Genomic DNA, 26,821 nt, shown 5'->3' with positions numbered 1-26,821 from the left:
ATATTTATCGGCAGTTCTTTTAATTCGTTTCCCCCGTCTTTCACTCCTCCCCCCCTCCGTTCCAAAGATCAACTCTCCGCGGCAGCGCATGAATATGGGATTCTTCATTCCAATTTGATGGTTTTTAATCCAATAACACTAAAATATCAAGCTCAGGAATCCCGATGCCATAACTCACTGTCATAAATTGTTATGAATGTGGCACACCTTCGCCCTCCTTGCTCCCTTCCCCCCTCCTGCGCACCTGTCCACGCCGGTTTGTCGTTAGCGTCTTTCCACGCCACAGGACCAGTTCACCTAAAATGGATCAATCCCGCCATCGCCACCGAGGGACACATACAGTTTTGCCGCGGTAATGCAGTGTGTCTCTGTGTGTTTGTGGGTCTGTGTGTGTGTGCTAGCACTGGTGTTTGAGAATATTATCGTCGGAAATTAAAAGCTCGTAAAACTTTTACGATGCTTAATTTTCCCTCCGCGTATCGCCTGTCGCTTCCTTTTGGTGCCTTTCGGTGCGTTCGGAATGGTCCGGGCGGTTCTGCGGTTCTGGCCACGGTGCTGTACCAAACGGTTCTTCCACGGTTCGGTCGCTTCCGCTTTTTCATCAACGATCGTCCCGTCATCGAAAGGGAAGGGGAAGGGGGGGGGGACGTCCAATCGCGCACTCATAAAGGTTTCCATTCCATTCCGACGGTCGTTATCTGGCGGTCGTCCGGTAATGTGACAATCCCATTTTCAGCGACAGGACAGGTTAGCGCATCCTGACGTCGATGGGAGCCACCTGAAGGCCTGGTGGCCTGGGCGCTTAACGAACCGCACCGAAAGCTGGGTAGCACGTTTGATGAAGAAACAATTTAAAAAAGCAAAGGCGGTACGCATACAGCAGCAAATACTGATGCAGGTATCGGACAGGGCGGGCTTATTACAATGTCGGGAAAAATGATGCTTTAAAAGTGCAAAGGAATAGCTAGGTGACATCTGCATTACAAGCGTTACAATCATTTCTGGTAAATAATATGTAAGTGATAGCTTAAAGAAGTATTTGGTGTTAAATAAGGAACCTCTCTTAAAGTATTTCCTAAAAAATATTCCTACTAAATAACTTGGATTGTTGGATGATTTTCATTAAATGTATCGTTAACAGAGAAACTATTTGGTGACTGGTGTCGATGGATGGACTAGCACCGAATACTTTTTTTATTCATAGCAAGGATAAAGGGATAAAGTAATGCTATAGGCATAGAAATACTTTTTAAAGATTGTGAATTGACACGGAATGGATTGATTGAGAACCAATTCAATCTTTCTTTTGCTATCAACTATTGTGAAGGATATTGCTAATATTTGTTAATGATCAGTTTGTATCGGTACACTAGATGTTCCACTGTGTACTGTAGAATCACAGAATCGCTTCAATTACCTTTGTCAATGTCGAACAGTAACGATTTCATGCCAGAACAATTCAAGACCTCGTATGGTTAAGCTTACGACAGAAACTGCTTCGTAATATCATATATATAAATAAAAATTCAATCGTAGAATCATATATATATCAATAAAAGTTCATTTGAGCATGCGCTGCTATAAGTCTGTCATTAAAACATGCAATCCTTTTAATTTGATGTTTTATATTGCAAATATTGTAAAATTATTGGAAAAAACATGAAAAATTCATATAAATTAGGATCTAAAAAGCTATTTCATGTAATGATTTAAAAGATGGAAGCAAAAAATAAGGAAAAGTAGATTTTTAAAAGCTACTTACTCAATTCCTTTTTTGTGGCTTTTTTACTGTTATGTTTGTCCATTGGACACTGGACGTTGCACTACTAACTTCGTAAAAACTACAATATAACACATAAAACCAGAATCTTCATAAATGGTAAATTGATTCATATAAAGTAATTAGTTCTAGCAGCCTTTTACACAATCTTGCTCCTTGTACCTTAAATCGAGTGTCCATTTTTCACCTCTTACAAATGCTCCCCCACACCTCCTGCTGTTTCACCTCAAACACCAAGCGGTACAGATTCTTTTCCCTTTTACTGCAAGATGTAAATGCTGCTCGTTTTGCTCCACTTTGCAACCGGCCACAGCTACCATTGTGTGCACCAACGTGTGCACCCTGTCCAAGACGCACATAAAAACGGTCCGCCCCAGTAAACAATTTACCCAACAACCCAATCCCCCGAACTGGCTCGAAGATGTCGAATTAAGATAGGACCTAATGTTGGTATTTATTAAAACGTTTATTAACAATTTATTTCGCTAAATTATGATATCATTTAAGTGTTAAATCATTTTATTGCATCCAATTATGCATCCGCACCGGTAGCGTACCCAATACGGCGTCTCCCGATGCCAACCCCCCTCCCCCACTCATTCACCTTTCATCCAGAGCAAAACACTGTCGTCCAGGCAGGCGTGCTATTGAGAATTGGCAAACGGCATTACCACGGTGGTGCCAGAAAACCGAATAGGTGGTGAATGCTTCAGGGCTCCACCACGGCCCGAGCTGGCAAACAGTGTGTTTGTGTATGAGTGTGCTGCAAACTGCTTTCGTTCTGTGGGATTGGGATTTGCGGCACGGATTAACTCTCCTTCCGAAGGTGCAACACCAACAACGGATTGCTTAAGCATTATTTTTACCGTCGATTCAGCCGCGACACCCGCGTGTCTCCTGATAATGTTACCGGGCACGTTCCGGCAGGCACTCTTCGCCGTGCCGCACAAAAGGCACAAACAAACCCCGAAAACGTAATGGTGCCTCGCTGCTTCTGTGTACCTCGGCCCGGCAAGGTATAGAAAGAGCAGTTAAGCTTGCGCTTTTTCCAAACAAACAAAAAAGCATACAAAGCCAACCGAAAAGGAGCGCCGAGACTTGGGGCCGCTAATGTTTGCGGCCAGTGCCGGTGCTGAGGTCGTGGATGCAAAAGGAGCGAATATTTTTGCGAATTATTGATAACACGGACCATAACGGAACCAGAAACCCGATACACTTGAATTAAAAACGAGCTCATAACCTCACAAACTGCACAAGCTCGCTGTGAGGTGTAAGAGATTCGGTGCAATGATAAAATTTCATTCTCCGTTCAGTTGTTGCGTTGGTTGGCCGATTCCCGAGGTGTAATTAGTTGCGAACGGGCCGGGGCAAGGGATGTATGCATTCCAGGGCAGCGGACGGTATAAGACGGTTTTGTCTAATATGTTTTCGATTCGGTCACGTTGACCGGAACGCTCCAGGGAAGGTGCTCGAGAGTAGTTTTTCGATAGCGAAACAGTTTACATGCCGTTTTAGTGCAGGCAATCTAATACAATCGATCTCTCGCTCGAAATGGTCAAGCAGGAAATGCAATACGCTTTCTCCCTTTCTGTTCTCCGCTTGGGGGGAGGGTCTTGCGTAGGGTGAGAGTTATAAAAAAATACAACAAAGTTAAGCCGTATGAGCATTGACCACGATCCAGCACCGAAAAGCTTAGGGCCAGGGACACGGTAAAAGTATTTAACATGTTTTAGAAGATAGGTATCTATAGAATGAGAATAAAATATTACCATCAAATACCCGTGCACCGTGCCCCGTTCGTTCGTGCTGACCCATGACAAACGTTCGCGCAGGATTAAAAACCCACCGAAACATGGGAGAAAGGTAAAAATTATCCCTAAAAAAAAGGTGGAAAGAAAGTTCCAGCACACACCTAAAGCCTGTACATCTCAATAGACCAAAAAAAACCGAGCGACCTCTGTGATGATTTATACCATTTTAAACGTAATCATCCATTCCAGCTTTCGACGTCAGGCTCGATTGGCTTGAGCGCAGTAATAATTACATGACTTCGGGCTTTGAGCTGGGCAATGGGAATGGGAAACACAGGATGTAGCGCTTCGTGTGACCATGTGTATAAGGAGAAAGAACGAGCGATGATGTCCCGCATGCCACGCACTAAACAGCATCACAGTCTTTCATCATGCATCATGACGCCACACCGCGTTGGTACACGATGATTTACAACCAGCAGAAAGGCAGACCAAAAGTAGGAAAGAAAGAAACTTTCTAGCTTAGAATGAAGATGTTGCATGTTCTGTAGGGAAAAAATGAGGATATATGTGTGTTAAGGATGTTGGAATTTGAAGAATGATTGCCTTCTTGATAGTGCCTCCCTCCGCAACAGGACGCACGAAAGGTGTTTTTTTATCCAGTTTCCTGTTCCTTTTTATGTTGTTAAGCTGAAGGAAACACACATGCTAGGTACGTCAAAAAGAGAGCTGAACTATTCCATGTAGTTTGTGCCATGAAATGCATTCGATTGGTTCACATATTTGTAAAACATTCTTCTACCGCGTTTTGGTAAAGTTGCCCTCCTGTCATTCTTCACAATATGATCCGATCTTTCGTTCAACGTCATCGCCGACCGATGCTGGCCATAAACATGGCCGGTGCGATAGATATACCATTTCTTCATTTTCAATCTTAATGGTCTCGGGGCTTGATTTACGTTCCAATTATTGCCGATGTCATTCATTCCCGTCCAGTTTCTGGTGTGATTTGTTTTGCTCCATCGGCGCAGTGAGCTGATAGCATTCCATCTGCTTCGCCTCTTTCGACCTTCAAAGATGAGAAGAATGTGTCTGTGTGTTTTTTGTTGTTTAAGTTTGATGGTCTCCACTGGCGACAAAACAAAATCATTCACCCATACGTAGCCAAGTTATGAAAGCAGCATCGCGCGTCACCCGATCAGGGTGTCTATAAATCAATCCTGGGGGTAGGCAGATTTTGATTGGTTTTATGGGACCGCACCGGGTCCGCGGGAAGTGACCTTTCGGATCGATCAAATCCATAGTTTATAGCTTCATATTTGGACCTGTTTATTATCGAGCACGGCTTGTATCGTTCCGGCATGGAGACGGACGAAGATATGTGTGTGTGTCTTTGTTGTATTTCCTTGACACAAAGTATTAAAAGTATAGTGACAAGTGTGAATGTGTGTTTCCAAAAGATTACACTTATTGGAACAACATGTGAGAAAGCGATCATTAAAGTTGGTTCTGATGACGATAACAAACAAAATCCCTCTTTGTTTTAAAACTTTCATAGCTTTAATACTTTCAACTAAAAGACATTTTTTGTCTCTCTTTCATTTCTCCTTTTGCGTTACAATTCAAGCACTGTTAAACACAAGTCACACGCGCCAGCTCATGAATGGTGAAAGATAAACACCATAAAACATTTTATTGCTTGTACTGTTTTATGGCTATGGTTTGATGCATTTTTTTTTGCTCTTTGTTTCTCATACCTCTTCTCCACCCGAGGGACGAGAGAGAGTGAGAGAGAGAGAGAGAGAGAGTTCCAATAATGCTCCTTATACGACGCACCAAAATACGGCCTCCCTCCCCGTGCATCCATTAAAACTGTATCCTCGAAAAAGCAACACACACTCGTATGATGATTTTACGGTAAGCGTTCCGTAAGCAGAACCTCCCCAAGCAGGAATAAAATTCTCTCCCACCCCCCCTCCACCCAAACACGGGAAAGAGCAAGAAGGGATTCCCAGTTTTATGACTTTCGATCAAAAACACCTTTCCTGGTCGGCTGGTCGCCTAATTTATTCATCCTTGGCTCTTTGTGTGATTTCAAAAGTGCCAACTTTTGTTTTCCCACTTCCACCGGCCGCCCTCACCATCGTGACAACTGTTCCATAAATTTTCTTTATCGATCCGATACGTCTTTAAGTAGCATTTTTTCGTAGGTCATCAATCGATCGATGGACCTTTTTATCAAGTGTGAAGCAGTTTTTAAGCGCTTACCACGGTCGCGTCGTAAAACGGCTAAAAGGACGCCATACTACCAAACAACAACGATATTAAAACACACACCTGCTAGCGTTGGATACACGATACAGGAGCAACGCTTAGTATGGCTTCAAATATTAGCAAGAAAAATATGGTTTATACACTGAATTTGCTAGCGAAGAAATGTACACCGAATTCGTGCGCCTTGTACGAGCAGGCAAACAACAAAGGATCGTAAAATTTAATTGCTAAAATAAATGCTTCTAATTTTATTATCGTCACGTACGTCTCGTTAACCGTATCGCAGAGTAAAAGGCAGAGCAGGAACAGCGCTTCATGTGTGATTCGTGTGTGTATTTTACAAAATTCATTATATTTTATTATTATTAGGAGTTTGAATGAATTTCCATTTAAATCACAACCTTTGTCTGTAATTCGGTCTGTTTGATTGATAAGTTCAGTGCGCTCGCCTTGAACTCACTAGCCTTTTTGGTACGCTAATCCCAAGCAAGGATATTACTACGCATGTGCCCATCTATCAACCGGTTCAAGCGAGACGACGACGACAATCGCTAATACATCTACTGTGCTTCGCCCTCGGCGCCGATCTCATCATGCCGCCGGGTTAACTTGCGAGCCATTAATATATTATAGCTAATTTTCTTACAAAAACAAAGACACCGCCAAGATTAAGTTCCCGGCGCAATTTCCCGCCCATGACGCCCCATTGAAATGATGCCAATGAAGTGAAGGGTCCTTGCACCCCCAAAGCTATTTGTGTGACATGACCTGGTTTGGGTGTAGCAATGATGCTGAAACCGTATCACAGTAAAATGGGTAGATGCGAGAGAGAAAGAGAGAGTAGTAGTAGTAGTAGATCACTTCCATCGAGACTACAGATATGATACTTTTATGTAAATACGAAGCACAATCCCTGCTTTACCCCTTCTGCGAGCGTTCGATGACATTGCTTTATTTAACGCTGGCGAGTAACGCCGAAACGACTGACTCGTAGCGCTCGGAAATGTGCTCGGAATGATAATGGTGGAATCAGGAAAATTTAATTTACTGAATGAAAATCAATACCTCTCTGCTACGATTCCCCCGGACGTCTGTTGACGTGGGACTGTGGGTGTTGGGGTAGAAATTATGTACCTTTGTATTCTTGTTGGAGCAAGAATACAAAAAAACAACAGCTCGCTAGCAACTAAATTTGTCCGAAGAGACACAAAGAAAAGGGTGATTTAACTTAAACTCGATGGAAATCGCTTTTCTTTACGGTCTATTAAGCTCTTCGGTTCCTTTTTTATTTGCGCTACGATGGCATTTTCATTACTTACGTTATGTTTTAATATATAAAATGAGATAATAATGCTTAGTGTTGATTTCTTCATAGAGTTTTTGTTAAATTCTCAACAATTTTTGATAGTATTATAGTAATTCAAATCTAAATCTACTGTAAACATAGTGGAAAACCTTCTATTTCCTTCGAAATTCGGTTGTTATTGCTGAAATTTCATACAATGTTTCCATAATCAAACTCTTACTGCCACTCAATCATTGATAAACATCATATTAATACACACATATCTTGACTTATCAATCGTTTTTCGCTACATTCCTCTCTCTTTCTCTTTGACTAAAACACCCAAACCGAACAACGTCATTTAATTTTTCATCTTTCATGCCCCTATCATTCCCCGGAAGCAATTCCCTAAACCGCCCGGGTTGTTCAGCTTCGTCAGCCATCCCCCGTCGTCAGGCCAGCATTTCGTCATTTCGATCGCACACACACACACACACCAATACCACGGCAAAAGGACGGTCACGGCTTGGGACGGCTTGCAAGGACCAAACCACCATTGCCGTAACAACACATCTACCATCGCAGTGCTCGTGTGTCGTGCGCCAAACAAGGACGGGTTGCTGGGACTTCCTTTTCACAGGGAAAACACGCATCACACAAACAGTCTCAATCGCAATCGTCATCCTTCGCTCATCATGTACAAGGCGTTTTTTTGCTCTCCTCCTCCTTCTCTTCTTCTTTTGTGTGCTGTGTATATTGTACAAATCCCTCTTTTTTTGTTGTTCGCCTTTGCTTGCACGCTTTCTTCTCGTGTGGTGCGCGGCTTCATCTTGCTTTCCCGCTTTATAGATAGCAGCTCTCTGTTGCTATCTTGTTTCGTCCTTCGCTGCGAACGATCCCTTTTCAAATTTAAAGAAGAAAAACACACACACAGTCACAGAGAGACAAACGAAGCTGTCTAGAATTGATGCTGTTTCGCTAGGCCAGTGCCATTTCGTCCTTGCTGGCAGATTCCTTCCATCATTCTTGCTCCCGGGGAAAGTTCTTGCGCTCGCAACAGCGACGGTTCGGCCCGTCACTCCACAACAGCTCACCGCCATCGTGGTGAGTGGTGTACAGCATCATCATCCCTTTCTCTAATCTCTCTGTCTCTCGCTCTCTCTCTCTCTCATGCTTGTTCTCTTTCATTTACCCCGATAAAACGACGCGTCCCGGGCTCATATCAACATATCAACGTGACGAATGCCAGAAACGCTTCCATCTGGCGCTGCTGCTAGCCATTTTCCTGCCCTTTTTTTTTGTTGCTTCCCTGTTTTTCTCGCCCGCTCTTATCCTCTTTCATCCCCTATTTCGTTCATTCACTCGCGCTCGCCTCCCCTAAATCTTGCCAAAGGAATCTCTTCATCCCTCGGTGGGAATAAACGGTAAAGGTGATTTCGGTACAGCCTTCCCCGTGTGTCAACTTGGCAATGCGCGCTCATGTGTTTGTGCGAAAAGGCAACAAAAAAACAAGGCGGTACGAAGAAAGAAGACAGCAAAAGCCCCACACGGACGTGAAAAACGATGCCCTGTCACGATGGGTGGGCGGAAAAAGGGGGGGAGAGGGGTAGAAAAGTTTGGAGCGCAAACTAAAGTCCTGAACTGTTCCGTTTCCCTGTGTGTTTTTTTTTCTTCTTCTTCTGTCACGTGCCTTCGGTCTCGAGTGGCACTTTCGAGCACAGTTTCGCCACAGTAGAGCGAATGGCGACAAATCCTGTCGGAACTTTGGAAACGCCGGAAGGCAGGCAGGCAGGGAACGTTTTATCCTTCTCGCTCTGATTTGTGCTTCCGGTACGTTGAGCCACGGGACGGGCGAGTCGAGTTGGTGGATACCCGCATCAGCTTGCACTTGCCAAGATGGATTTGATGAGTAGCGCGTTTCGGTAACTTCTTTTGTCACACAAGAAAACCGTCCGTTTTTGTTTGGGACGTTGTGGGAACGAAGGGAGAATGTGTGTGAAGAGCGCGCCGCACGAACGGTTCGAACGGAGCAACTGCGCCATCCAGGACATTGCACTGCGGAGTGATGAACCAAACGCTTGGTGATGCCAAACCGACGAGGACGATGTCCTGACAATCTCTCGAAGGAGGTTTTTGTTGTGTGTCTATCTGTGTGTCTGTGTGTGTGTATGTGTGTCGAAATTGGGATGGGTTTCGCAACGTCGTGCCACGAAAGAGAAACGTATTTGGGAAATAGGGAGGAAAAACTTTGCACTCACACATTCACAAGCAGCACACAGACACTCATACTCATGTCGTGGAGGCAAACATCGACCCATCAGATGAAATCTTTGCATTGCTGACGATGATAATGGTGATCATCGGGGTGTCTGCAGAGTGTAGCAAGGAAAAACTCCCATTAAGCTAGCTGTACACAACACGATGCCGGGTTTTTTGGGTGGCAAAAAATGGTTCATCCCCAAACACCGTCCAATCAGGTTTTTGCTGAGAAATGTTTGTGCAGAATGTCTGCAAAATTTTGGAGACATTTGCTCTCACAAATATCACCGAAACATTGTTTCGCTTTCAATATCTGATGTATCGCATTCTATTGGAGAGCCTGTTTTTGTTGGTTTGATTGAAATTCCGGAGCTCAATTGATAAACTCCATGACGTTTTGTGAGCCGTCTGTATCCCAAATACAGAAAGTTCATCGCAAAACAGTAAATCCTCCCCCAGCAAGAAAAGAAAGGACAAACAAATCTCGATTCAAAACAGTACACGGGAACATTATCATTTGCAAAATGTGATGCCCTAACCTTACCGAATGAAAATCGATCCACTCCTTCAAATCCAGCGACCCGGGTGGATGGGAAGGTTGGCCCGGAGATTGAGACGTGAGCAGAGCAAATCCCAAAAACGTTGCAGAGGAAACAGCAGTCTCACCGACGGCAAATGGCAAACGAAAAACGGGAAGGACAGTGCCGGAGAGTGACGACAGGCAGGCAGGCAAGTAAGTTCCTCAAATGCGGAGTTTAAGCGGAGCTAGGAACGTGGCAAAGAAACCCGACCCGACACTTTGAGGGGTAAATAGTACATTTCGTCTATTTTCCGACATAATTCAAACTCCGAGACAGGCCGAACGTAATAAATCTGTCAGAAAATGGTCCCTTTCCGCACTCCGGCTCCCCCCACGTCCGAGTGGGTTCCGAGTGGTTCTTTCACATCGACCATCATTCACAGGGCTTCCTGTGGCCTTTGCTGTCAGGAAGAGAGAGAGAGAAAGAGAGAGAAAGAGTCCTCTCCGCCGACTCCTGCCGAGGACCTGGACCCGGCTGGAACGATTTCCAGCATGGAGCCAAATGGCTGCCTACGTCAATACCATTCCATTTTTTTCCCGCCCAGCACTCGTTTTCCTCTCTTATCAACCGGAGGAACCCGTCAGTCCTGGGTACTTTCCTTCTCGTCCTCTCCTCCACCATCCACCGTGTGCATCCATCAGACCGAGCGATCCAGCATTGGCCAGGAGAGTTTCCTTTCTCCCTGCTTCCTTTCCTGCTGCTTCTTTGCCGTCCTCCCCGTGGAGCACTTTTAAAGACGCTGTGTCTTTCAAAGTCGCGGAAAAGCTCACTTTCCGGCAGCCGTCCTCGCAGCAGCAGCAGCAGCCGGAATTGCATCACAGTTCACTGAACGCTTTTGTTATTAGACACATCAGTAAATTATGTGCCACGCCGTGCCGCACTTGGCCACCGTGCGGTTTGATGCGAAATGTGTTTCAAATGTGTGTGTGTGTGTGTGTGTGTGTGTGTGTGTACGGTAACTTTGGTAAAAGGGAGTTGAAATGTACCACCATTCCAGGTTTTTCTTTCGGCTAAGACGCATAACCGATAGACGAGTAGAAGGTGGAGTGGGAAATAAAATTCTACCGTCCATCGGGATCTGCGGGGAGTTGCCCTTGCAATCGGGAGTTGAAATGGCATTGATAATGGCCCCCTCCTGGTCCTGGAGGTTTAAGCAGCGAACGGAGCACCGTTGTTCGATTCTGGATTGGTTTGGTCGCATTCGTCGTCCGCTCGAGGTTTCAAGGAGTGTGCTGATCCGGTTGATCGATTTATGCCGCTGCACCGGGAGGAGGAAAACTTTCCATTCTTTTTCTCCGTCGAACGTCCCGAAAGATTGAACGCCCCGTGCGAGAGTAATTAAGGGGAGAAAGAGCGATGCGCAAGGAGAGCACAAAGCGGTGACATAAATTTTAAAACCGACGGGCTACCTATCGGTTGGTGCACTGGAAAGAGGTCTCTTTGTAGTATTTTCTCAAGGTGAAATGGTGCTGCAAATTTCCAAGACTTTGAATGCATTCATTGATCGAATTTGCACTCGAATTTCGAAGAATTAATGCTGTGAAACTAAGATTTGTTTTAGCTATATTTACAAATTAATTCATATATGTCATACATATTTTTGCTTTCCATGAAGTGTCACGCACTGGCTTGCAAGACATCCTCTTGACATGCAAAATAAACCAATGTCCCCAAGACACATTTGCGTTTCGCCCAAAATGTTGCACAAATTTGTGACAACAATGACCAAACATATTGTGTCTAAATTATCTTCGTAAGGCTGCCGGTCCCCCCGTTCCCGTGACACTGCAGAAAGTTTACAGACAAAAATTATTTGAATTGTTGCTGTCCTCGTCCTTTGCTGTCTCGCCTCCCAGTGTCTCAGCACCAGCGTTTGGGTGTGGAAATTTATTTGTACCATATTTTGTTGGTCCTTTCATAGTTTTTGCCAAACGACCCGGACCCAACTTCCTCCCCCCAAAATGCACGGTTCCCATTCCTCATAGCACACCCATGAAAATAATCGGGCACAGTCTCACACAACCGAACACGCACAACTTATTCAAAAACACTCACGGTGCCTGAAATCTTCATCGAGCGCAAACCCGTATCAACCCGTGTTCCGGGCTGGCGGTCCGGGCTGCTTCCTGGCCAAAATGGCAACCCATCGCACTGTAACGGCATCCAATCAAACGGAACTCGTTATCGTAGATAACATAGTCGTAACATAAATATGAAAGGAAAGGATACCGCCCCAAAGAACCCGTTGCCGCTGCGTGCCCCCCACGAATGGCACACATTTTCCATCTATTTTCCATCACTCTCTCTGGGGCTGCTATCTCGCCGGTGCCGGGTACACACACACACTCGACTCGACAGTTGAAGGAAAAACGTTTTCTCCATCAGTGTCGACTCCGGTTCTTCATTTCAGGGCTGTTACGGTTTCTTCTTCCTCCTCTTTTTTTGTGCTGGGCTGGTTCGACTGTTCCAATCCTTTCACGCGCTTCCAACCCCTCCCGGTTGGTCCACCAAAAACGGGTCCTGTTTTTCTGTCCCGTCACATTTCAAACAGTGGTGGAATATTTCCCATCCAATCGACCCCGGCAACAATCATTCCGGCCGGGGCAGCAATGCAGCTGTGTATGTGTGAATGTGTGTGTGTGTGTGTGTGTGCATACATACAGTCACATACAAATACACACACACACACACATACACAAATGGGACGCAAACACTGTGCGATGTACAGTCGTGCATATGGACAGTCATAGTCGTAACATAACTCGATCGTGATCGGAAGACGCTCCGACGGGCGCTCTCGCTTTGTTTTGCAGCATCTCCGAGGCGGCAATAACACGTACAAGACTTATGAGGGTTATCTTAAGTTATTGTTTATATTTACTAGCATCTCATTTCTTCTCCGACGACCGATATTGGACGGCGCGCAAATGTGCTGCTTGTTAAAGGCGTTTTCCTTTGCCGGAGCCAGGCGCCCCATGCCGAGATGAAACGCCACGCGGTGGAGCCATTTTGCAGAACGGGTGTATAGAGAGCAGTGTCTGTAGACGGGCGAGGGGACTTTTGTGTCGATGAATGTTTTTGTGGCAAGCGTGATGTGAGAGATTTTAACATAACAAGCATGAAATCAAGGCAGTTTATTCATTCATTTACACAATCTGTATTTATTTCATTTGCTCTATCAATACTTTATTATCTTACTTCATGTTACTTTATCTTATTGAGATGAACTCTGAAACTGCTTTTTTGCATCATTTTCTTTCTTATTAAATTAGCAATAATCAATAAAAAGTATTTGAAAAGAGAGTTTTTTCTTATCTTTGTTAGTTTCAGATTTTCTTATTTACTTCACTTTACTTCATTAGAATCAAACATTTATTCTTCTTCTACGACATTGCAGTCCTTACAGGCATTTTTATTTTATTATATTCATCGTTTCAATGATTGTTTTTGAAATTATAATATAAATGAACTATTTGTAGAAATTAGAAATTCGAATTTGTATATACCTCACACATACACCTTGACATCCTTACACATACACCTTTTCTATATGTACATCTTGTTTGTGCGATCACACCTAGGTTTAAGTATCTCAGGCAATACTGTCAAATAGAGATGTCATTCGTGATTGAGCGCTAAAACAGAAAACACGCAATTCTTCAGCCTTCAGTTAATTCTTCCGAAATTAAGAAAGATTACAATTCAGAAGTGGGATAAACCGTTTGTGCCGAAAAATGCTTACAAAAGAGGAACTTCTTTGTGCTTTGGAAGTTGCTAACATCGAAGTGCCTCCGAAAGCAACTTTACCACAACTACGCATGTTGTACGAGCAAAGTGTACCGAAAAACAAAATGGAGGAACAATCAACCCAGAATTTCATTCCTCAAAGAGTGTGTGCAGATGAAGACGAAGTGACGAACAATGGAAACCACGTTGCAGCAGCCGCCATCTTGATGAAAGACAAAGCTGCTCCGACATCTTCGACGCAAGGTGCTTCATTCGACGCAACTTCTCATCAATTGGAATTAATGGCGCTACGAGCAAAAATTATGGAAATGGAACAGCGGCAGACGTTTACGGATGGTCGATTGGTTCATCCCGAGGAGTTGAAACATTTGATACCGGAATTTTCTGACGGCCTCGGTATCAATAAGTGGATCAATACGATTCGCTACAATAGCGAATTATATGGATGGCAGGATCGCACGATGCTTTTATATGCAGGCAGTCGGTTGACTGGAGCAGCAAGCGAATGGTACAATGGCTTCCGTAACACTTTGAAGACATTCGACGAATTCGCTGACACAATTAAAAAGGCTTTTCCTGATCGCTGTAACGAAGCCGTTATTCATAGCCAATTAGCATCGGTCTACAAGAAAATTTCTGAGTCGTACACAAGCTATGTATACCGAGTAAATGCGCTGGGAATGTCAGGCCACGTGAGTGAGGAGGCTATCATAACTTATGTCATCAGAGGACTTTCTCGTGACCCTCTCTATGATAGCCTTGTGACCAAGGATTACCGCGATATTTACGACCTGATTGATAACATTAAGCGATATGAATCCCATCTTCTGTTGCGCAAAAACCCAGAACGCCGCAGCCCATCTCACATCAACACCATTTCCCCGAGACCGATTCCACCAAGACAAACGACGACAGAACCTCTTCGATGTTATAACTGCTCGAATCATGGACATCATTCATCGCAATGCACACAACCTCGCCGAGCTCCGGGTTCCTGTTTCCGATGTGGTAGCACATCACATGTCATTCGCAACTGTCCTGTCCCAGATAGACGTCAACTAACGGTTGCTGCGGTACAGGGCAACGACAATGAAACAGCGCATCTAGATTCTGGGGAAAATGGAAACTTCGTTCAACTTGAGGCCTATCAGGAGGTAAGTGTAGCTTTTAAGAGAAACAATGTTTGGAGCCCAGGGTTAATTATAACATCTCTTTTTGATTCCGGTAGCTCTAAAAGCTTCATAAATGAAGCCATTGTTCCGGTTACAAAACTAAGCGCTCCCCAACCAAGTGGATTTCGAGGAATAGGAAATGTGAATTTACAAACTCTTGGAACAGTACAGCTAAAACTTAGTTTTCGTAATCAAACATTCATTCACAATTTCTATATTTTACCAAAAAGCTACATGTCCCTATCCATGATAGTAGGGAGAGATTTGTTATCAGAATTTAACATCACACTCGCTCAATTCCGTAAACATTACAGCAAACTTATGCTGATGAATTTAAATAAAGATAAAATTCTGAACTTAAAAAAACCGGGTTTTTACCATAAGCTCCAAACGTTGGGTCTTTTACGTAGTTCGATCCAGGCTCCCTTACCAGAGGTATGCAAAGATTCGAAATTGTCCGATCCCAATATTTCTTCAAAATTCATTTCGATATCAGACAAATCTGAACATAAACAACAATATGACACAACTTTTTCTGAAATGTGTTCTATAAATATTAGCGATGAGGCTAGCACTATAAATGTTGGAGAACATCTTTCTAAAGAACAAGGCATTGCTTTAAGATCAATAGTGTCCAATAATTACATTAATTTTCCGGATAAACATATAATACCATCTGCTCATAAAATGCGAATTAGCTTAACTCATGATACTCCTATTTTCACAAAGCCTAGACGACTTTCTTTCGATGAAAGGAATAAAGTAAAAGTCATTGTGAAGGATTTATTAGAGAAAAATATAATAAGACCCAGTAACTCTCCTTATGCTTCCGCACTAGTACTCGTTAGGAAGAAAAATGGCGAAATTCGTAAGTGTGTCGACTACCGACCTCTTAATAAAGTAACAATCCGCGACAACTACCCGCTTCCACTCATAGAGACGTGCCTAGAACACTTGGGCAATAAAAAATTCTTTACGTTACTAGACCTAAAGAGTGGTTTTCATCAAGTGGCAATGGACGAGGATTCAATTAAATTCACAGCGTTTGTTACTCCAGACGGCCAGTACGAGTACACGCGTATGCCCTTCGGATTAAAAAACGCGCCAGCTGAATTTCAGCGTTTCATTAATACAATTTTGCGGAAATTCATCGAGAATGAAAAGCTGGTTGTATACATTGACGACATTCTCATAGCTTCTCAAGACTTTAAAGAACATCTTGAAATAGTTAGTGAAGTTTTGCATACTCTACGAAATAATGGGTTGGAGCTACGGCTTGATAAATGTAAGTTTGCTTACGATGAATTGGATTACTTAGGATACAAGGCCAATCATTCAGGTATATGTCCTAGCGATAATCATGTAAAAATTATCAAAAACTATCCTGTTCCTCAGAACACAAAACAGGTACAACAATGTTTAGGTCTTTTTTCGTTTTTCCGGAGGTTTGTTCCACATTTCTCTAGTATTGCAAAACCACTTACTAATCTTTTGAAAAACAATGTTCCATTTATTTTTGATGATGAGTGTAAAAAAGCATTTGAAACACTCCGAGATAAATTGATAGTAGCTCCGGTGCTTGCCATATACGACCCTAAACGCGAAACTGAACTTCACTGTGACGCAAGTTCGATAGCTTTTGGTTCTGTGCTTTTGCAAAAACAGGATGATGGTAGATATCACCCTATTTCGTATTTTTCCAAAACCACTTCGGCTGATGAAGCTAAATTGCACAGCTACGAGCTTGAAACATTGGCCGTTATATATGCGCTCAAACGTTTCCATACCTATGTACACGGCATTCCAATAAAGATAGTGACTGATTGTAATTCTCTGGTAGAAACGCTTAAAAATAGAAATTCGTCCGCAAAGATAGCACGTTGGTCACTGTTCCTGGAGAATTATAATTACATTATTCAACATCGCCCTGGATTAGCAATGAGTCATGTAGACGCATTAAGCCGACTGGAACATTTGGCTGCCTTCGATGATGTTGATATTGACTTCCAAATACGTGTAGCTCAGGCTAGGGATCCGCTTATCCAAACTCTGAAAAAAGAGTTAGAGACGACGGATGTCGAAGGTTACCAATTACAAGACGGTATTGTATTCAAACGATCACCTTCTAATAGGCTAAAATTATACGTGCCAACAGAAATGGTTAATAATCTGATACGATCAATACACGAACAAATAGGTCATTTGGGAGCCGAAAAATGTTGCAACCAAATAGATCAGAATTATTGGTTTCCTAACAGAAAAACACGGATAATAAACTTTATAAATAACTGCTTGAAGTGCATTATTCACTCTGCTCCATCTAGAGTAAATAATCGGAACCTTCATAGCATCCAAAAAGAACCTTACCCATTTGATACCTTGCACATTGACCATTTTGGACCGCTACCTACATCATCTTTAAAGAAAAAATACTTATTGGTAGTAATAGACGCATTTACGAAATTCGTTAAATTGTATCCAACAACTTCCACTAGTACAAAAGAGGTGTGCAATGCTCTAAAACAATATTTCTCTTACTACAGTCGACCTAAAAGAATAATTAGCGATCGAGGTACATGCTTTACTTCAGCCGCATTTTCCAATTTCCTTTCTTCTCGCGGAATTAGCCATGTGTTGAATGCCACAGGATCACCACAAGCTAATGGTCAAGTGGAAAGGGTCAATCGCATTATTCGTCCCATATTGAGCAAATTATCAAATCAGACCGACCATGTAGATTGGGTGACCCATTTGCTATCTACAGAATACGCTCTTAATAATACCATTCATTCGTCCACTCGTTTTTCCCCTTCTATGCTATTGTTTGGTGTTAACCAACGAGGCCCTTCAGTAGATATATTGACCGAATATTTAGAAGACAAAAACAAAGCATTTTCAGATTTAGAAACTATACGTGCAGAAGCATCATTCAATATTTTAAAATCACAACAAAATAATGAGAAACAACATGCTAAACACCATCGCCCTGCTCCCGTATTCAATGAAGGAGAGTTTGTTGTAATTAAAAATGTAGATAACACACCAAATTCAAACAAAAAACTCATTGCCAGATATAAAGGTCCATACGTTATCCACAAACGTTTACCTAATGACAGATATGTTATACGTGATATCGATGGAATACAAATGACGCAAATACCATATGATGGAGTGTTGGAGTCGGACAAGTTGAGAAGATGGATAGTGCCTCTGGGGGGAGCTTGATCGGAATATGTTCATAAAGCTACACTTAAGATTAAGGGTAGGGCTATACATATGCAGGAAAAATTGAGGTCAATTTCTCGTCAGGATGGCCGAGCTGTAGAAATTAGAAATTCGAATTTGTATATACCTCACACATACACCTTGACATCCTTACACATACACCTTTTCTATATGTACATCTTGTTTGTGCGATCACACCTAGGTTTAAGTATCTCAGGCAATACTGTCAAATAGAGATGTCATTCGTGATTGAGCGCTAAAACAGAAAACACGCAATTCTTCAGCCTTCAGTTAATTCTTCCGAAATTAAGAAAGATTACATATTGATTCAAATTTATTTATTTATATCTTTTTTTAGCTTTTTATACCATAAGCATCTCTAGGCTTTTGTTATTTCGTGATATTTTTATTAAAATCTCACCTACGTTGCTTCCTGTATGAAACTAGCGTACCTAATACTTATTTTCTTTTGCACAATTCTGTATGATTTCATTTGTTAATTTATATTATCTTTTCTTTCTACTTCTTTTACCGTCTTTCTGCCTAAATATTAGATGACTTCATCACATTAAGCCCCAAGAGCTTCATTTACGACTCAAAAGTCCTTCAACTTTTGTAGCACTCATCATATCACATCAAATCTCACCTTCATACATTTACCCTTCCTGCTACGAATCGAAAGGTGAATCGAATCATTCTCGCTATATTTTCACCCAACCACAGACACACATCACATTCCCTGTTCTTCGTATGATCGGAACCTTTTAGCAGGTTAGATCCATATCCTCCCCCCCACACTCTTCACATCATTCTGACATGTTTTCGCTCCAATATTTTCTTCACGCCCTGATAGGCAGTGCGAATGCCCGAGCTGCGTCCAATTTGTCGTTACGCGAACCTGGCAAACAGGGACGCTGGCAGAGGTGGTGAGGGGAAACATCCTATCCAACCACAATCATTCCATTTTCCCGTGCTCCATCGACGAAAAATCAAAAGCATAGACACATCAGGGTCGACAAAATACGGTTACGATTATGGAAATAGATGAATCGAAGATAGACACCGTGTCACGCCGCGCGCAAAATGGCAAAATCGTGTCGGCAAAGACATTGAGCGCCACAGAAACGGGGGCCGTGGGAGAGCATCGTTGGTGCCGATATTGCGGAGCCTTGAAGCATTGAACACCGTTTTCCTATATTTTTGATCAGCTTTTCCATCAAAACCAAATCGAACGGCAATTCGACGCTGGCTCTGAGGAAGCGGTGGGCTTTTTTCATTTATTTTTACGTTCATACTTACGCGCGCGAAGAGGAATCGATAGCGAGGGAAGGAAGATTTGCACCGTCGAGCATGTTCGTTCGAGCTGCGGTGGACCGATTTATAGTGACGACTCTTCGGAGGAGGACGTAACAAAGAGATGTCAGGCTTTTCGTGGTGCTAATTTTGTTTGCCTTGATTTGATGGCGATTGCGGATATTTCAATGAATTTAGCACGAACGCTTCGCCGAACACACGGGAGAGTTGGTTTGTTGTGGCTGTAATTTGTTTTCGGGGCGACACATTTTTTGCTCATTACGGGTTAGTGGCGGATGGAATTCGATTTCGGCCTAGCTCATCATCATTTTCTGAGCCTAATAAATATAGGCATCTACCAATCGGACAGAAGACGAGAGAAAGGTGCCTGTCTTCATCATCAGTGCTGGACACGCTTCATCACCATTTGCGCCCGAGTGTTGGAAGAACAATCCAAACAAACTGCTCAGTACCCTGGGAAAACTTCGTTTTCAATCAAGCAAATGGTCCCAATTCCACGTGCCACAAATCCATCCCAATTGGTGCAACTGAGGGTAATCATGGCACAATCGTATCATCGTCCCATCGTCCTGTCGCAATATTCATCACGCTGTACGTACGTGTGTGGGATGCCCATTTTTCGCGAGTGCAATTTTTCTTCATTATCGCACACACAGTTGCTGCTGCTGTTGTTGCTGATGTACTACTTCTTCTTCTCCTCGGAGGGTTTGTCCTTCATCTTTCGTCCTCAATTTGAAAGATTCCAGCATCCAACCACCCCCGATTATGGCGTCGTGGTGTCATCTTTGCAGCACCAACGACACTAATATGTGCTCCAGAACGGTTATTTGCGTTCCATCCAATCAACACAATGTGTACGATGTGTGTAACGTTTCTGTTTACCGTGGTCGTCCGCCATGCCGGTGTACCCGCACGTGCATCCGTCAGGCGTCAGATGGCGGACAATGCTTCGGTATGACAAGGTAATGTGCCATGTGTTGTATGTGTGTTAGTTGCAGCATGGCGAAGATGTGAGAAACACGATATGAGCACTGCTTGGAGTTATGTTTTTTTTTTATAAAATATGAAACATTACTTTCAATTATGCTGGAATCTGCGCTGTTTTTGGGTGAAAACGAAACTAAAATATGTGATAACATAAGTAATGTAAACGTTCTGGAAGTTGATATTTTGGAATTTCATTAACATTATACTTAAAAAAAGAAGCATTTAATATTTTTTTTGGTACATACCATTTTAAATCTCTTTTTCTGTACTCAAAATCTTCTCAAGACACGATGTTACGATTTCCTGCCCTTGTCTAGCAAACTCTAAATTGACTGTTCGCAACACTGGCGTCATCTAGCGGTGGGTGTCAAAAGCTGAGCCACCATCTTCAAGCTCATAAATCTTTCCCATACCCCGAAACCCGTATCCTGACAGGCGTACTATCCCTTCATCCCTTCATAATCCTCCACCGATGGAAAGTATTCGCTTTCCTCTTCTGTCTCTATTTTTTTTTTTGTGTTGCCTTTCATTTGCTTCACATTACTCACGCTCATGTCCTCGCGCCGGAGCTGGCTCAGCTCGACGAACCTGTTACGACCCCGTCAAAACCCGTACCGTGCTTGATCAATCCGAGCATCATCCTACGAGAGAGAGAAGAGAAAAAAAACACGACACCGCACCATGCGAAAATCCTGGCGAAGCTACATGTTACACGCATCAAAAAGTCAAAGCATCCCTATCGAAGCGCTTGGGAGGGGATTTTCATTCGCTTGCCGCGCATCTGAGTTATGCGTTTTATGTGCGTTTCATTTGCCGGGGACGCCGGGGTGTGTGGGTTCGCCCCGTGTCCCCGGGAACTTCAAGATAGTGGTAAAGTGAAACGAAAACACGCAGCCAGCAGCCGCAGCCGAAATAATGGTCTCGGATGGAAAGTAACACGGACCATTAAAAATATGACATACGGTGAATGGCGTCATAAAAACGCCCAAACGATGGGTCGTGCGGTGTTGGCGGCGGCAGCGGTGGCGGTGCTGCTGCTGCTGCTGATGTACGCTGGCGAGAGATAACAAAAATCTAATGAGGATCATTTCTTATTTATTTCGTCCTGCCAAAGTTTGAATTTTACAGCGCTGTAGGGTGTAGGAGGGTGTACCTTCAAATTGTAGGATTTATTGCCATTTTGTTGGCTAGCACGTTGTGCTGTGTATTTGGGGAGGCGGAATGAAGTGCCCGAATCGACAAGTTGACGGTGGAAATGGTTTGAGTGATGCCATTTTTCTGTCATGAAATCGAAATGAAACATTCCTGTTTTACTCACGCGTAATTTAATATTGTAAAGAAAAACCTGTGCTGCTAAAAGACAAACGTGTACACACCGTTGAAATTGTATGCGTGCAGGAGGTTTGCTCCGTCCTTCGCACGCGAGGCAAACATGGGAAATTCCCCGGAGGAAAATCATTTACACAAATCCCGTGATGGCAGGGCGCAGGGCAGGGAGGGCAAAGCATCACACAAATGAAAGCAAATCGCAACCAAACGTACGGTTTGTGCTTCGTGCGGAATGAAATGGAAAAATCCCCTGCGCGCAACCGGCGAGAAAGAGCCGGCCTCTGAGCCGGGACCCGATGATGCTGGTGTTGGTGTCCTACGGTATGCGCCCGAGACCGATCGACTGGATAGGCAGGCAGGCGATGGTGGCGATGGCTGGAGGCTTTGTTGCTTCTGCCGGCGCATGCCATCGCTTTGACGAGCAACGGACAGAATCGAAGACGGAGCCGAACGAAACCGGCCCAAAAAAAGCGGTATGTACGTTTCCTGCGCACCAGGCGGCACACCATCCAAAACCACCGTGGAGCCACGTGGAGAAATCGTTCGAATCACACGAAGGGTTGTGTAGATAGGAAAATGTTCGTGCAAGTGAGAGCGAAAGAGCAGCCACACGCCAGCCTGACGGAGCGAAACGGAGAGAGATCCGCTGCCGTAAAGGTGCGTAATGACGTTCGCCGTCAGCTCGACGGAGCGCATCCCTGACATCGATTAGACATAAACGTGTCACTGCTGAAGGCTGGCACGGACGCCTTTTTTGACGTGCCGCAGGGCTTCCGGCGCACCCGCATGCTTCGCGCGGCGCGGGGAGGTTTGAAATTAACCCCCGCGCACACGGACACACTGAAACTGCTTGGAATACACCACTACAGAGATGTAGCGAACGTGTAGCAGCAGCAGGACCAACCGTGTAGCGATTCGTCCCATCGATACAAGACGGTGACGACGACGACGACGACGACAAGGGATGGCGATACACACTGACGCTTATATACTGCGCGTCTCGCGTGGAGGGGTGTTTTTTGATAAGATGCCAAACAGTGAAGTGAGCTGGGCGGGTGTGTTTGCAGAGGAAGGACGAAGAGGAGGGAAAACTTTTGAACACTGCCTTGGACGCACACACACACACACACAAACACAGCTACACAGTCACACATTGTACCTTTTCTCGAGCACGAAATGAATTTTCCTTAATTTTCCTATTTTTTTTAGAGTTTTATCAAAATTCTTGACTGGTTTTTGTCGCTGCTGTTGATTTTTTATGATGTAGATTTTTTGCGTTCATTTCCCTTCCCTTCTCCCTTTTCATACCTATGTGTATATATATATTATTCAACAAACTCCATTAGTTGAAGAACGGTAAAAAGTAACATAACGGGATGCCAAACTGAAGTGATGTCGAATTTTCACGCAAGACGCTAGAATGGATTGTTTCGATGGTTTTTGGTTTGATTGAAAGTTTTGTGCGCCGGATGGAAGGCTGCCATGCGAAAGGCGGTTACTGTTACTGAAGGCAAATCTCTACCAATTTTCGTTCGCGCTCGCAAGTCATTCGCTTTTCGCGCGGAGGTTTTTATTCACTTTTCATAGCAGTTGGAATTTTGTTACTGCACGTCATCATCATTTAGCATAAATTCAGCAAATGGTTTCGGGTACAGTTCAAGCGCCATTTCGTTGTTTTGTATTTGTTGTTAGTTTAATGTTTGAAGAGTGGGTGAAATGTAGGCTTTATATTTACGTTACTTTTGATGGTTTTGAAGGTAAAAGATGAACCATTATGGGATTTGGTGCTGTAAATGTTGTTTTGCATCGTCTTGATTGCTTTAAGGAAACCTAATCCTAGCCGTAAAAGAATGGCAACCTTGTTCCAAAATTTATGATACAATGAGATAGTTTTATAGCTTGTTTTGTATCATTTCTGTTTATAAGATAATGAGATAGTTTTATGGCTTGTTTTGTAACATTTCTAGACATCAGGTTAGGACTATTCTATTCAAGCAAACATTCCCGTTGAAGAAGGCCATAGACAAATCTATGCAAAACATAGAGATGCAGTATAACAAGTTATTCGAAAAAGGCGACTGACCGCGTTGAGCTATTTCATGCTTGATAATTTTATTTACATGTTTGGTAAAAGAAACTCAACAAATGCTGTATATCTCTGGACACTATATCTCTATTATATAGTGTATAAAATCCAATATTTTTGGACGCTTAAATTCTTCAACTCAAATGCTAAGATTCTAGAGTCAGATGATGGAAGTTATTTTTGTTTTTTTTTCTATACTGAATTAGTTGTCATCAGATCGGTTGGTGAACGTATTTTCATTTCTTTTGGCTTCCTTAATTTATCAAGGTCCTTTAACATAACTTTGATTCATGTAGTTTTATCAGTTAATGATACAGAAATGCGACTCACTATAACCGAAATACAATAACAAAAACGTTGTTGACCAAAGGATGTATTTTAAAACATGTGTTTAAAAAACTCTTTTTAGTATAAGAATTAAGCATATTCGCTAACCTCTCTAATAGGCCGCTAATGAGATAAAAAGGAAAAGAAATTAAATCAATTTTTTCCCTAATTTCTTTTGCATAAAAACATTTATCATATTATTTTTTTCCCTAATTGTTTTCCCCCAAACCAACAACCATTGCCAAAGCTGACGTAAAGCTAACGCTCTTACTTCATATTAGGCACGTGGAAACATTTCGCACGATTGATGTATCCCACGGGAGTCGAAATTATTCATTACTCCCGATATTATATCGTCAATTTGTCAGTGCCGAGGCATTCCCGGTACAGCAAACGCACTTGTGCGTGCGTGTGTGTTTGTGTGAATTCATCGTACAGTACACTCAGCACGAAACCCGAAATCTCTTCTCCGTACGGAGCCCAACTCTTTAGCAAAACGCATCCAACGAAAGTGTACGCAACGCCGCAAGTACCAAGTACGACAGAAGCAACTCTTTATGCACAACGCAGGATCCCCCTGCTGTTGGGCAGGATGCAAACACAGATACACAGGAAATAGGCAGTTCTCCGGTGTTTTGATTTAAATCTACCGTTAAATGGCGTAAATTGGACTGGTTCATACCAGTGCGCGCGGGGGAAGGTGCAACTACTTTGTGCCCATGGGTCTGCGCCTTGCGCAAAGTGTTGAAGGGAGGTGAAGTGAGCTCTGCTTCCAAGGGGAGAACCGTACGTTTGAACGACGATGACGATGAGTGTTCTGCTGCTCCTGAGATTTGGTTACTCTTCCTGGACAAATTCAAGCATGCTGTATGCACAGTGTGTACTTGAAAATGGACAAAATTGAGCTTTTTATTAAGAAGTATTGTGAGAGTATTTTGTTATTTTGAAGGCTTTTAAATTCTCTTAAGAACCAGATACACTTCAAACTAAAAGAATATTATGAAATTTCTGTACAAAATTCAGCATATTTTATTCGTATTTTAGCGAACCTATTCAAAAAGTATTTAACATTCATTGGAATTTATATTTTTATGAAACTTTAGAGGGCTCTGGCCTACATGTTTCTACGTGCCAAACGATCACTTCCTTCGCCTCCTTCATTTCATAACATTCTGGGCTGTCTAAAACCAACCTGAACCATAGTCCCAAACCCCCCGGCGGTTGTGTGTTAAATGTTCGCTTGTAGTTCATATTTTGTCCAACGCATCTTGTTGCTTAAAAGCCCGTACAGCCTTCCAGTAATGTTCTACTTAACACTTGCCCACGTGCTTCGCGCACCGTTTCGGCACTGTCCCGCTGCCCGCAAAATAATGCACCAAGTGTAGCCGGACGCATAAACAATCAGCTCGCCGCTCCGTACGCAAATATCTTTCAAACTAACACGGCAGGGGCCTTACTTTACGTACGCCGGACCGGCCACTATCATCCATAGCAAAAGTGAAGCCTTCTCGCAGCTCGCAGAAGTCAATCTAAAACATACGTGTGTGTGTGCGTTTATACGAACCGGTAACCGGAGCTAGGAGCAATATGCAATTGCCACTACCGCCTACCGTTATGCGGCGATGCCACCGATAGATCGTAGTCTACTTTCTACTTTGACCACGTCCGTCGTGCCCCGGGTCCAAAGCTCCAGTGAGACCACGCTCCGCAACGAGCATGCGAGGAAGCATTTATCTTCAGCTAAACACGCTAATACGACGACAAAACATACATGTCCTTCCGGCCTCCGGGAAGCCCGTACACCGGAGCCGGTAGACGCGATGGTAGTATCCTTGCTTCATCGTCGTCATCGTCGTCGTCGAGTGGCACATTCTACTCCGCACGGTGTGCGAACGCTACCTGACGTGTTGGATTTCGGTGGAGAAGCATAACCCAACCCAACACGTGTGTGCCTCCACGTGCAAAGCCTCCACCGACCTCGACCGTTTGACTTCGGTCAGTAATTTTTGGGGTAAAACGAGCGTAGTCATTTTTGGCGCTCCGTAAGCAGAACCGTTCACCATGTACCGTACAGGGATCGCGCATTCCGTCGCGCCACGGGCATTACGGGCGCGCGGCTCGCACACGTTACGGCTTGCGGTATTTGTGGCTAATAACCGCAGGAATTTGAAGCGCGAAACATTAAATCAGAGCGAGTTATGAGAGTGCTTTAAATAGCAATTATTAGATCCGGTGTTTATTGGTGGCTTTAACGGGCTCCCGAGGGCTTTTGCAAGGGTACGTGTTTCTTGGTGTGAGTTTTTACTGGAGAGGTTTTTTTTATTCGTACGCTAATCAATTCAGCAGATGATGTGTTTGATACGTAAAATAAGTATATTGGACACTAATTTTAACATGCTTTTAGAAAGGATTCTTTTTCTTTAATGACATTGAAGAAACAAATGTGAAAAAGGGAACAGTTATTGGTAACAAAAACTAATTTCGATGCTGTAGCGCCACCTGCGAACTAGTCACTCTCAATTTTCCTCTCCTTTAGCACACTATCAAGGCATTGGACCTTTACTATCGGCAAGAAACACTCCATGGTTGGGACAGGCCTCGGTGTACTGACGACTTTGTCCCTTGGGTCAATTAGGTCGCTCCTGCGCACGGCACAAGTCCGCAACCGATTCTGCATCCACAACTGACCGGGTTTCGTGGTTAT

The 26,821-nt window shown here is 43.5% G+C and overlaps 2 protein-coding genes across 2 annotated transcripts in view; both read left to right on the top strand.

Annotated features, from left to right (window-relative positions):
* Window positions 1-26,821, top strand: part of LOC120958725 (zinc finger protein ZFAT) — a 75,358-nt gene that overhangs the window by 5,765 nt on the left and 42,772 nt on the right. The window lies entirely within an intron of this gene.
* LOC125907506 (uncharacterized) lies at window positions 13,418-15,018 on the top strand. The gene is made up of 2 exons (XM_049610212.1): window positions 13,418-14,831; window positions 14,906-15,018. The coding sequence occupies exons 1-2, from the start codon at window positions 13,665-13,667 to the stop codon at window positions 14,909-14,911; spliced, it is 1,173 nt and encodes a 390-aa protein (XP_049466169.1). The 5' UTR covers window positions 13,418-13,664; the 3' UTR covers window positions 14,912-15,018.

This window comes from Anopheles coluzzii, chromosome 3 (assembly GCF_943734685.1).
Source record: "Anopheles coluzzii chromosome 3, AcolN3, whole genome shotgun sequence".
NCBI lineage: Eukaryota > Metazoa > Arthropoda > Insecta > Diptera > Culicidae > Anopheles > Anopheles coluzzii.
The sequence above is the reverse complement of the archived record's forward strand: the minus strand, read 5'-3'. Positions and strand labels throughout refer to the sequence as shown.